The sequence below is a fragment of the Bactrocera neohumeralis genome, chromosome 4 (genome assembly GCF_024586455.1).
Source record: "Bactrocera neohumeralis isolate Rockhampton chromosome 4, APGP_CSIRO_Bneo_wtdbg2-racon-allhic-juicebox.fasta_v2, whole genome shotgun sequence".
NCBI classification, from domain to species: Eukaryota; Metazoa; Arthropoda; class Insecta; order Diptera; family Tephritidae; genus Bactrocera; species Bactrocera neohumeralis.
Window position 1 is genome coordinate 80593463 of NC_065921.1, and position 12785 is coordinate 80606247.

The 12785-nt window shown below is 37.4% G+C and overlaps 2 protein-coding genes across 3 annotated transcripts; both read right to left on the reverse strand.

Annotated features, from left to right (window-relative positions):
• Positions 1-1174: 1174 nt before the first annotated feature.
• On the reverse strand, positions 1175-5072 carry LOC126757075 (WD and tetratricopeptide repeats protein 1). 2 transcript variants are annotated; one of them, XM_050470665.1, is made up of 4 exons: positions 5025-5063; positions 4787-4958; positions 3823-4701; positions 1175-3761 (listed from the first exon to the last, which is right to left on the reverse strand). In XM_050470665.1, the coding sequence occupies exons 3-4, from the start codon at positions 4586-4588 to the stop codon at positions 2467-2469; spliced, it is 2061 nt and encodes a 686-aa protein (XP_050326622.1). In that variant the 5' UTR covers positions 4589-4701; positions 4787-4958; positions 5025-5063; the 3' UTR covers positions 1175-2466. The 2 variants fall into 2 exon arrangements, with proteins under 2 accessions (XP_050326622.1, XP_050326621.1); XM_050470664.1 differs by having other exon boundaries at positions 4787-5072.
• An 838-nt stretch (positions 5073-5910) lies between these two features.
• On the reverse strand, positions 5911-12048 carry LOC126756763 (sterol O-acyltransferase 1). The gene is made up of 5 exons (XM_050470058.1): positions 11791-12048; positions 11638-11751; positions 8718-9198; positions 8508-8656; positions 5911-7246 (listed from the first exon to the last, which is right to left on the reverse strand). The coding sequence occupies exons 2-5, from the start codon at positions 11729-11731 to the stop codon at positions 6192-6194; spliced, it is 1779 nt and encodes a 592-aa protein (XP_050326015.1). The 5' UTR covers positions 11732-11751; positions 11791-12048; the 3' UTR covers positions 5911-6191.
• Positions 12049-12785: the final 737 nt, after the last annotated feature.

The window sequence follows — 12785 nt, forward strand, 5'->3', positions numbered from 1 at the left end:
CGAAAATTATTTATATGTATGTAGATTTTCAATATGTCAGCATAAAATTCTCTCAGTTTTGTTGAAAGATTTTTTCTATAACGCGACTAGCTTAGCCTGTAACACTTTCGATAAGCCAATATGATTAATAATTGTTAAATTAAAACAACAAATGCTATTTTACGTATTAACAATCTTTTTGTTGTAAAATATGTTTAATAATCTTTTCTTTTTTTAAATATCTCTAAAAAAGCCACTGGAAATTAATTAAAAAATTATTTGCTTTCATCTATTTACAATTTCAAATTCACCACCTTATTGAAAGTGCTGTAAGGCTCGCTATACAACATGAATTGCTTCCAAAATAATTTATTCTCAGACAACATTAAACGAAACACACACAATATAAGTAAATGGCCCCAAAGCTTTTGTAACATAATAGCTCATTTAATTTAAATATTAATTGATAATTTTTGTGTTCAGCGATTTATGTTTGCATTTAATCTGGTTTCTGCCTAAGACACATTTTCTTCTTTTTCAAAAGACACATTGCAGTTATCATTATAACCTAAAAATTCAGACTTTCAGTCACAGTTTTCTAAACACAGATACAAGTACATACTCACGTATTGAACATGCTAATTATGATGAATATAACGAACTTATTACCGCTTTATACAATTTATTACTGTTAATGAAACACAGATGCAAATCGCAAACATAATAAACGCTATTAACTTTTAGTTTATAATAAAAATAAATATATATATACATAAAAGTAAACAACCGACACGCGATAGAAAAACAAAATTTTAAATTTAAATAATACTTGAATATAATTATAATAGTATGAAAGTATATACATACATACATGTGAAATATAGTTTTTAAATGACACAAATAAATTAAAATGCCAGAGATGTCTTGTATTTTTATTTAAGTATGTGCCGTTATCATGTTTTTAATGGAAATTATTGTCATAATTTTGGACAATGCTGCCGAGTTGACATTTCTGGGCCGGTTAAAAATTCAAAAATATGCGGATCCGTTCCATTTATATAGACCAGACGCATGGGAACGTGCAACTAAACGCATTTACGTTGTAAAAATTTCACGTATTTGAGTTGTGAACGATTTTGCAAAGTTATGTATTATACTTACGCTTATAACGAAAGCTAATGAAATACACATTAAATTTTAATTCGAAAATAACTTTTTAATGAAAACCAGTAAATAAGTATTCACATTAATAATTCGTTTTAATAAGGATTATACAGTGTGATTTTCGTATAAAGACGTTTCTCTCATATTCGCAGTCTGAGGAATACATTTAACTGTTCCAGCTGTTCAGGTAGACACAAACTGACGAATTATATTCACTTAAAAATTTCTGTGCAAACTGGAACAAAAATATAATGTTCTTTAACTCATCGAATAGTCTATACATATACAAGACGATTCTATTTTATTGCCATATAGCATATTGTATTCGAAGCTTCCTATAGTGTTTTCTTTAGTCTAGTCGAGCTTTTTTGAGGCATTTACTTCTGTTAATTGCAAGTATTTCTATGTGTTTATTGTTTTTGATATCAGTTTGTACCCACTTTTTTGCGCTCTACTAAAATTTTGATTTGATTGCTGCGTCGGTATACCTAAAGTAATTACTCCCAGCTCATACATACATTCGACTTTATTTTGATTCTTATGTTCTTCCTAATTTGATTAGTGAAATTCAGCGTACCGCTTACTCTACTGCTACGTGCTTAAATTTAGATGGCACTTCTTAATATTTATGTATACACAAATTAACCCTACGTCGAATCGAGAACGGCTTTGGTTTTAATATTTATCATTATTTTCATTTTCTATCTTTCGAATAGTTTTATTTTAAAAAAGTATCAATGTATTTAAATTTTTTATACGTTAATTCAAACTTAGATATAATAACATAAACTTATTTTAGTTTCTTTACATGAAATATGCAAGCGTTATCGATTCGGCGAAGAAGTACCATCCCTTTCTAAATATAATTATATATCTCTAAATTATTGTATATTTAATATTATTAGCATTATGACATTTGTGGACGACAAAGTGGACATAGTATTCAAAAATAGGGACAAATTTATTGCATAGCTGCCGATTTAAATATAGAAAAATATATATGTATATAATATAAAATAAACTCAACATGGCAAAAAAAAAAAACAAACAGCGCAATTTAAAGCTTTATAATTATTAAAATAGGTTTAAACAACAAGAAAAGTGAGTGCAGAAATTTTTTCTAACATTCTTCTTTAATGCAGATACTTCTAAATTGTCGCCCACAAAACAAAACCTAGTCCGCATCTACCGCTAACAGTTTTAGTCATTCTTTTTTCAGATTATTTCCTAAATTTATTTTGTTTTAGCTGTTAGATAGACAATTTAGTTGAGCTGTCTCATTAAAATTAGCAAGCACTATATGTTTATCATAATTATCACTCATTATCCATTAAGGCAGAAAGCATTCATGCCTGAGTTCATATTAAACGGATCCATTTTCATCTTTTGCTGGTTATCCTCCACTGTCTTGTCGACATATTCAACCAAATTCGGTCTTTCATCAGCAGACGGTGCTATTGGTGACCATATTTTTATGTCGTGATCAATGCCGCTCGTCGCTAGCAAACAAATTTCCGGATGCGGTTGCACACAATTGACAATCGAAACGTCTGCCTTGTAGATTGCACGTATTTTGCCTGTGTTGCGCTCCCAAATGAAGAAACTCTCATTATCCGAACCAGCAACAATAAAATCACCATCGCTGCCGAAATAATTGGCTTCTTTGATGTCGGTTGTTGTATTGCAATGACCCACATAACGTTTACTGTAGTCTTTAGCTTTGCTGCGCCATTGATATTCAGCATCGGATAGTTCTAAACCGTTATAGGGTTGTTGTTCACTGCCATGCTGCTGCTGTTGTTGTTGCTGTTGCTGCTGTTGTTGTGATTGCGACATTTGGCGATTTTCTTTGATGTCCTTACGTAGCATCATGATACCATGATTATTCGCATAGCTGGGAAAGCGAGCGATTAGCTCTTTAAGGCACTCGTCTGCCTCCTGCGGTCTGCCCAGCACGAGTAGCGCGCGTGCTAAACGAAAGTGTGCCTTAATGTAGGCAGGATCAAGTCGCAATGCCTGATGGCAATCTCGCAATGCTGCATATACATCACCGAACCAAAGTCGTCGCATATAAGCAGTGGCTCGATTCAGATATAACACAGGGCAGTTGGGAGCCATTTCAATGGCTTCCGAGTATTTTTCAACTGCTCGTAAGTATTTTTCGTTTTCAAGAAAATCGTTTCCCATTTTCTTATAGCGTTCAATGTATTCGGGCAATTTTCGTCGATTACTCGTTTGTGGAGCATCGATGGGACTAATTGCACTTTGTGTTAAAACGTTATTTTCATCAATAGCTTGATTTCCGGCAACACTTCCATTAGGAGAAGAGGAATTATAACTTGCTTGCATAACTGCCATTTCTATGTCGGATTCTGAAGTTCTTGGTGGCGGTTTGTACTCCGGTAAGTTTAAAAACACTGGTTGTTCGGCATTTATTAAGTCGTATAGATATATATGCTCACCACCCATATTTACCAGCAACTCTGTGCCGGTCGCATTGAAAGTAAGGTACGTGATAGCACGAGAGTCGTGCTCGATAAGTTTAGAATTATCTTTACTTATATGTCCAGGACAATAATATGTGACGCAATCTTTTGGTATTATGCCATTGTCGTCATCTAACAGAGAATATTTTTATATTATAAATTTGGTATTATTAAAAAATATTTAGAGCCTCACCTGCACCGTTTAAAAGTAGACCACTGCCTCCACTAACCAGTGAAGAAACTAGATGCAGCATGCGCCTATCATATAAGCGTGCATATGGATCATTCGTACCGACTGCTAAAAGTTCTGTACGTCGCGGATTAATTGCCAGACATTTTGCCTCAGCATGTGTGTTTACATGTGTATCAAGATTTACCAAACGCACACGATTTCCTTCAGTGTTGCAACGATGTTGTTCCCGCGTGTCGAGTTGCAAAATTGAACCCTCCTCACCTGCTGACCAAAATACAAAAGGCGAATCTGGTGCTGTGGCTAACCGTTTGACACGCCCCACATGACAAGTACAGCTAAGGATAGCATCATTTGGACGATTCACATCGAACACGTAAATTGATCTATCCGCCGCTGCAGTGGCAATAAGTGCATCATTATGTCGTGGTAAAAACTTTACAGAGAATATGTTGCCGGAATGTTTGGTGTTTATACTACGTAGGCAACGCTTTCGAAATGGATCCCAAAGCATGACGCAAAAATCATCAGAACCAGAGGCTAATATGCGTCCATTACTACTCCATTCAAGACAATTTACACAACCTTGATGACCACGTAATATGGTCTCCTGTTCGAGTCGATCAATGTAAGCGGATGATACTTGCAACCGCCGCTGCACATATCTATCCATATCTCCATATTGACGTTCCAGAATTAAAGCTGTGGCATTAGTGCGTCGCAAATCGTCCACATCGTACTGGTAACGTGACCAGCGCGAACCAAACATTATTTGAAAATCTCACTTGTTTTGCGCCGCTTTGTGCTATGTTATTCAGTTCGAAGTGCCCACCAGCTGTTCCCTTGTTTTCAGTGTTGTTGTTTAATAAATATGTTTACTTACTATTAATCAAGTAGAAATATTAAATAATTTTAAAATCATACTGTTATCGCCAACAGTTGGTTATCACTTTTAAGTTTCATTTACCTTATTGTTGTTGTAGCATTCGTATTCTTTGACTTTTTGTCGCAAAACACAAATTACAAGTTGCTCCGTTGTTCGACCTTTTAAAAACTCGATAGACTTATTCACAAATTGCTTTCTCTTCATTCAAATTGTTTAAGATAGACATCAATAGAAATGCTTTGGTCTTTTCCAACTGTTGTATAAATCATTTTTTTTCTATATTTTGATATACAACGCGAAAAGTTGTAATTAAATTTACCTTTACTCAAAATAAATCTTCTGTACGACGTTCTTTTTGTTTTATTTTGGTTTTTATTGCTGTAGTTGCCAGCTAGACATATAAACGACAAATGTGGTATTGTATAAATTTGAAAACACTAAATATGTGCTTGAATATGTGTGTACGCATTTTATTCTCGAAAAAAGTGATATTTTTTGTTTTTAAAAATGTTCTATTGTAATAAACGCATAGAACGATTTTATGATTTAAAAAAGAAATGTATGAAATAAGTGACACCTTGTGTTTAATCTTATTTGACATTTCGTTACAGTCGCTACAAAAATACGTATTATCCGCTGTGTGATTTTGACTGGGTTATCGAATTTTGTTTCTTTTAGGGTGTTTTATAAATTATATTGTATAAAAAAGTTGTTATGAGAAAGATTAGGATATAGGGAGCCAGCTTTATATATATAGCTGTTGTTTTGAATAAGAAGGGTACGTGGGTGATGGAATTGGACGAAAATGACATCCTATACGAGACGCTTTTAAATCATTTGCCGTTAAGGGCAGCTGGGCCTAAAGTCTTATACAAATGAAATATTGTAAGGATGGTGTAATTGGAAGGTTTCCGTGGTTATATATGTTAAATAAGCCCCAGTTGTTGCGTTAAAGTTGGGAAAAGTAGTGCCTGCCCAATTGTGTTGGTTACCGGTATTTTTAATCGGATACACGAAAGGGATGACACTGCTGTTGTATTCAGATCTCCTGCTTGATCAATCAAGCCTTTTCGTAACCCTTTTACAAACCTCTATGCCCAGAAATACAACTAAATTACATTTAAAACAGAATTTTTTTTATTAGAAATATATGTTTGTATGTTTATTAAGATTTAGATTACTTAAAATTGGTATATATTTTTTACACAATAATTTCTATATTACTATATTTCTTAAACATACATATAACGACTATTGTTACGAGAAATCTATAAAGTTTCTTAGTAAAAACAGCACATCAAAGCTTGTAGAAAAAGATTGTTGAGGACATTATAATATTTTAATTACTATGAATTGACATACATATTTACAAAGATACATCTAATTAATTAGAAAGAAAATTAGGCCTATCCTTCACTATAACCTCTAAAGCTCTATATGTACAATAAAAATATATGTACAAAAATTTGTTCGACTTGTAGTACTATTATCTGTTGTAGCAAGTCCACACTGTGGGCACAAAGTAGTCCGTCCAACTTTCATAAGTTCTTGGACAATTTTGGCGCGCATAATATTCTATACTATATAAGGAAAATAGTAAGCCATTGCCAAAGATCAGTGTAAACCATACCACGAAATTACCAACTCTCTTGGAGGCGTTTCTGAAGAGAAATAACAGACCCACAGAAAATCCGCCAAAGAAACAAAACATCACTGGGAAGAATAGTTTCAATGCAAATCCGATTATGTGTTCGTGCACCAACGCCGACGTATAGAATACCATTAACATTGCTGGTAACTTTGCGCCCTTAAACAAGTGATTATAAGAATCCTTATAGATATACTCGTAGAGCCAATCATGCACCACAACATTCCAATTACGGAAATATTCATCATACGTTGACGAAGTCCACCAATCCTTATAGAACATGCGATCGCCGAAGCGTAACAATTCCGAGGTGAAATTCAACCAAGAATGTAGAATGAGGTAGAAACCGCATAAAAAGATGATATTGTTGGGCATAACCATGCTGTGTAACTTAATGACCAAAGTGCGCAGACTCAATTCCTCATTTCCAATATTTTCGAACTGTACCCTAATGTGACGTTCAAATATATAACTGTAAAAGAATGCAACTCCAACCACTTCCATGAAACGCGCCAAGGCGAATTTCCAACGAATATGCGTTGTGCGCGGATAGCTATCGCGATAGATGAGTGTCGGTGCGAAGAGAAAGTATAAGTAGGAACTGAAGCTTGGCAGGTGTATGGCTTGTGCTGACTGCTGTACATCATATATGTCGTCAACATCACCTGATAACGCATCTGTTTTCAGTTTGCCGGCGAGCACACGTCCGGCATTTGTGCGCACAAAGGAATGCATTTTCATCAGCAGTCTAGTGGACTCGAGCAGCAAAATGGAGGCGGTTATAAAAGTTAGATCCAGCTTAAGGCAAAGTGCCGATGCTACATAACCGAACAATAATTGTGAGCTAATGTATGTTATTAGGCAGGAATGCGACCAGAAACTTTGGAGCGCCGCTGAAAAGTACAAAAGAAGTTTTTATTAATTTTTATGTAGGAAAGAAATGGGTTTCTGTTGGGGAATACTATCCTAATTACTATCTTGGCATTGGCTTATAGTTATAGAAAAAAATGTAGGTATTCAGAGAGACTTCTATATAAACCGATGCTAATTTCTTAAACTCACAAATTTTTGTCAGACCTAACTTTCTTCACGTTCAATTATCGTTTCAATAATGGGAGCTTGTTTTTTCAATATTTGTAAGTGGAGGGGAGGTGAGGAGGGAAAAAACAAAACTATAAGCCACTCATTATTCCCGTGTTGCTATATGGTTGATGACAACGTCTAATGAGTCGGCGTTACGAGTTTTCGAGAGAAAAGTTCTGCGAAAGATTTATGGTCCTTTGCGCGTTGGCCACGACGAATATCGCATTCGATGGAACGATGGGCTGTATGAGATATACGACGACATTGACATAGTTCAGCGAATTAAAAGACAGCGGCTACACTGGCTAGATCATGTCGTCCGAATGGACGGACACTCCAGCTCGGAAGGTATTCGACGCAGTACCCCCCGGTGGAAGCAAAGAAAGACGAAGACCTCCACTCCGTTGGAAAGACCAGGAGAAGGACCTGGCTTTGCTTGGAATCTCCAATTGACGTCACCTTGCGAAAAGAAGAAACAACTGGCGCGCTGTTGTTAACTTGGCTATAATCGCGTAAGCGTTTTTTACGTCAGTAAAGAATAGGAAGAGGAGCCCACATGCTAAGGTATAAGAGAAAACCCTTAGAGATTGAGGCCTGGTCACTGATCTATTTATAAGATTTATTCGGCAAAGAGATGAGGTCAATTGTTAAAGCTCACTAGACCTTCCTTGTAAGGTTCCCTGATGTCCTAGGCTTGTGGCAATAAGTTAAAAACGGCCGAAATTTTACCACACAAAATAGTTCAGTAACGGATTAATGCCGCAGAATGACTGCAAATTGTATCATTTGGATCCGCGATTAAACCTACGCTCGTTGAATCCGTGTGGAAGAGAATTGGGTGTATGAACTAACCGAGACCGTTCGAGTAATGAATTTCGATACATTTTCATACGGTTTTTTTTTCTAATTTTAAGAGTGACTTTAATACAAAACTCTGTAAGAAAGCTAGGAACACTAGTAAAACCTATAACGGTAAAAGACTGTCAGTTGAAGGTTTGAGAAATCAGCAGTGGCTTCCAATCATTCTAGTCATACTCTGCTATAAAAAGTATCTATCGCTACTGTACTCACGTTGCCTAGCCAATTTGACCCGCACGTTAGTCCACATTTTGAAGGCGTAATAAAGCAGAAATACGACGGTATGTTCCAATAACCAAATGCCAAAAACGTATTCAATTTTCTCCAAAGACGATTTAAATGTGCCCAAACCGAAGTACACTCTGCAAGTAAGCAAATAAAATTCAATTTTTTTTATTGTAAAATAATCGCAAAATTACTGACCTTCCCTCGGCCAAATAATCATACGAAATGCTTTGTATGAGTAGCATCAGCAATATTGCGACGAATATGTGATAAATGGTGCGCATGTGGTCGACCTCCAGTAACGCCGTGAGATACGATTCGCGTATTTTGAACACTTTGTCGGGCAGCGGTCGGGGCTGTTTTTTGTACTTGCCTGCCAATTTGTTATCCTTACTTTCGGCATTGATTTCTTTGGATTTTTCAGTAGGTACATTGCCATTGGCCGTTTGGGCGTCTTCCGTTACTGCAATGCGATTGCTCCAGGTGTTCGTGTGTTGTGATTTAGCAAAGCCTCGGAATTCATTTAGTTGGAGTTCGTGTTGACGCAACTCCTGCACAACATTTTCGATTTCTTCGTTCATGCACTTTTTGAAATCTTTAAGTAGACTATCTTGCAAGTGCTGTAAACGTTCCCGGAGGTAGTCGAGCTCCAAAATGCTGTTATTATTTTGCGTCGGAACTGTAAAAGAGTTTAAGAGTTAAAGTTAACTACTTTTAGTATAGAATTTTTGCATTCTAGGATAATCGCTTATGGTATACATATATCCAAATGCTAAAAGTGAAGTCCAGGGTTCAAAATTCAAGTCTGAAAGAGGGTGCTCTAAAAAGCATGCAAAAAACTTAAATCGAATTAGCCTAAGGTGAGTTCGTGAAGTCCTAAACTGAACAGCGTATAGTATATTAAGTTTGCTACGAAGTTTGTAACATCCAGAAGGAAGCGTTGGAGAGCCATGATAAGCTGAGCCTTATACATTTGTCTGTATTTACATATAGCTGCATCGAAATCGAGTACAGGGTTTTTCCGGAAATTAATTGGACTGATTTTCTTCCGCCGCGACTGTATTTCGGTGCGTACGCGTACCGACTGGATTCGGTAGAGAGCGTTCCTAGCTAACGAACGAGCGAGTGGTCAGTTGTATCCAGGAGAGTCAGGACAAATATTTTCGCGCGACAGAGGTACGCGATTAAATTCTGTGTGAAGCTCGGTAAATCTCCGACAGAGACGTTTGATGTGATGTTGTTTTAGTAAGAAGTGGTGTGTTTCGGTGGCACTAGGCCTTTTTGGAGAATCGGGTCGAGATCGGCATCTCCTCGCCCAAAAAAGGGTAGAATGAGCAAATCCAAAGTGAAAACGATGTTCATTGTCTTTTTTGACATCAAAGCACAAACCGTCAACGCTAAGTTTTACGTGGAAGTCCTCAAGAGACTTAAGCGAAGGGTCAATCGGGTCCGACAAGACATCGCAGCCGATTGGAACTTGCATCACGACAACGCTCAGGCTCACACCGCCTTTCTTGTGTAGAGCTACCTAACCAAGTCGGGCATCCCAGCGCTTCCGCAACCGCCCTACAGCCCTGATGTGGCCACCGGACTGTTTTTGTTTCCTTGCCTGAAAAGTCTGATGAAAGGGCATCCCAGCGCTTCCGCAACCGCCCTACAGCCCAGATGTGGCCCCCGGACTGTTTTTGTTTCCTTGCCTGAAAAGGCTGATGAAAGGCAAGCATTTTGAGACGACAAAGGGGATCCAAGCAGCATGCCTTCAATGCTTGGGAATCGCGTTGCCATTGCTGCATCGACGCAGAAGGAGCCTATTTTGAAAGTTTTTAAAGAATTGTAACGATTGGTTCAATAATTTTTTTTTAAATCGACTCAGTCCTATTACTTCCGGACAAGCCCCGTACTTGCACGAAAAACTTTCTCATTTGACGAGATTTCTTCACGAAATTTGGCATGACTTATTGTCTAAGGAAATAATGCAAACTTCGCGAGAGTCATTTAAGCACTGGCTAGGCACGGTGTCTGATTTACTTATATAGAGCCAGCTGCCCCTGAAGTCACCTTCTGCTTTCGAAATCTCATCACATCGATGTGCGAGAGTCACCCAATCATTGACCAGCCAAGGTGACTAGAGTAAATAGAGTAAGTTTCCCGAGAAAATTACATCACATCGCGTCGCGAGAGTCACCTAAGCACTAACCTGGCGCGGTGCCTGCTTCCTCTTCACTCATCTTTGACTTGACTTTGAAGTGACTTTTAAATCACATCACTTCGATGGGCGAGAGTCGTCTAAGCACAGACCAGGCACGGTGCCTGCTTTACTTAAATAAAGCCAGCTGGCAGCCAGCTTCCACTGAAGTGAACTTGTGACTTCCAAATCACATCACATCGCGACGCGTGCGTCACATAAGCACTGGTCAGGTCCGTTGCCTGCTTTTCTTATATAGGTCAACTGCCATCCAGCCTATTGTTTAGTTCGGGGATCACTTTAAAGTATGGCCGCCATACAATTCGACCGATCCAACTCAAGTTCGTTTAAGTTTTTTTTGTGATTCTCGCTTTTCGCCAGTTTATTTTGGATGTCACTACACTCTTAGGAGGTCGCCCATTGTCGCATATAAATTTATGCACATCTCATTTGATTGAACATATGTACATATGTATGTATATAGTCGTTTTTGTATTTCCGCACTTATTCACACGCAAACATGAGCGCTTACTCTTACTTATTTGTTGTATTATTATGAAATGTCGTTGTAAGCAGTCGAGCATTACTTTTTTAAGGTCGTAAAGATTATCCACATACTTTAGGGCTTAGTTTTTATGAACCAATATTGTCAATAACGGCAATAAAACTTAATTATTTTGAGTACATTTCACTTAGATAATGCGCACTACATCGATTGTATGTTTGAAAGTTTGTTTGTATGTATGTTCATATATAAATATGTACATATGTATATGTATGTATATGTTCTGATAGGTTTTCGGGTACAACGCGATCTTCTTATGTTCACAGTTTGTTTGTGTTTTTACTATTATTGGCTACTTTTTGATTGTTATTCGCAGTTGCTATTTGAATATTGCATTATTTTATTCAAATGCTGTTGCGTCTTCTTACCTTTTTGCATTTTACCGGCATTTTCGTGTGCGCCAATTTGATTTCGGCTTTGGTTTTGCTGCTTTTGTGCACTTTCCACTTTTTGTTCCGACATTTTAATCCCTAATCACACTTCTTTTTCAATAAAAAATTTTGCGATCCCTAATCGTACACACACAAACGCGCGCGCATCCGCGGAGAAGACCCACCAACACTCTGGTTGAGGTACAATAAAAAGCTGTTGGCGTCGGCGGCTTTTGCTGCCGTTAACAATTGAAATCGAATCGGTTTGTGAGTCGGGAGCTAGCACTGGCTTCCTTGCTTAAGTCGCGTTGATCGATAGTCTGCGCGTATTGATGTGCCAGCAGAGAGACGTTTCGGTTTTATACCCCACCAATGACTGGCGATAGCGATCAATGATTATTTAGTTCATTGTTATGTACATACATACAGATTATTGTAATCGCTGTTTAATACATTCACTTATCGGCTTGTTGTTGGTGTTTATTTGTACTCAGTTTTCCTGCTTCTGGATTGTGTGCCCGCTCTCTTCAAGTACACGCGTGTATGTTGCTGGCTTGCGGTTACAGTTCTTTTGGAGATACGGCGGCTAAGCGATTAGCCAACTGTCAGTACAATAATAATAGTAACAATACGAGGGTGTACCAACATATGAAGGAGATCGGCAATAAAAATTTGAAACTATTTTTATTAAAAACAAGAAAAATATCCTACAAACGAGTAAATAAAAATAATAGTTTTCCATAAAAGAACTTTTTTTTGATCCGTCAGTTTGTATGGCTACCATATGCTTTAGTGCTCCGATCTGAACAATATATTCGGAGACTGCAGCGTTGCTTTGGCGAATAGTTCCTGCAAAATTTCGTGATATGGTGCCAGATAAAACGTTTTGCAGATGAAAACTTTCAATCCAGACTTCTTATAAGAGCTTCTCTAGTTCTACTAACTCAAAATTTTGTCGAAAAAGTTTTGTTTTTCAATTTCCACACATTTAGCGCGCCAACCTCGTATGACTCCGCTTAGCTAGAGTGCAAAGTAATCAAAAGATTAGCATTAGCACATGCTCGGGCGGGAATATGAGCGCGCAAATTGACGGAGGAAAACATGTCGATATGGTTCTAAGCACATACATACACACCACCTTCTTA

Bases quoted from the DNA above. Each gene is read 5' to 3' on its own strand.
- LOC126757075 (XM_050470664.1), bottom strand. From the start codon at position 4,588: ATGTTTGGTTCGCGCTGGTCACGTTACCAGTACGATGTGGACGATTTG. The intron at 3,762-3,822 runs GTGAGGCTCTAA...ATTCTCTGTTAG, and splicing joins TCTACTTTTAAACGGTGCAG to ATGACGACAATGGCATAATA.
- LOC126756763 (XM_050470058.1), bottom strand. From the start codon at position 11,731: ATGTCGGAACAAAAAGTGGAAAGTGCACAAAAGCAGCAAAACCAAAGC. The intron at 9,199-11,637 runs GTAAGAAGACGC...ACTCTTTTACAG, and splicing joins TGCCGGTAAAATGCAAAAAG to TTCCGACGCAAAATAATAAC. The intron at 7,247-8,507 runs GTGAGTACAGTA...TGTACTTTTCAG, and splicing joins GGTCAAATTGGCTAGGCAAC to CGGCGCTCCAAAGTTTCTGG.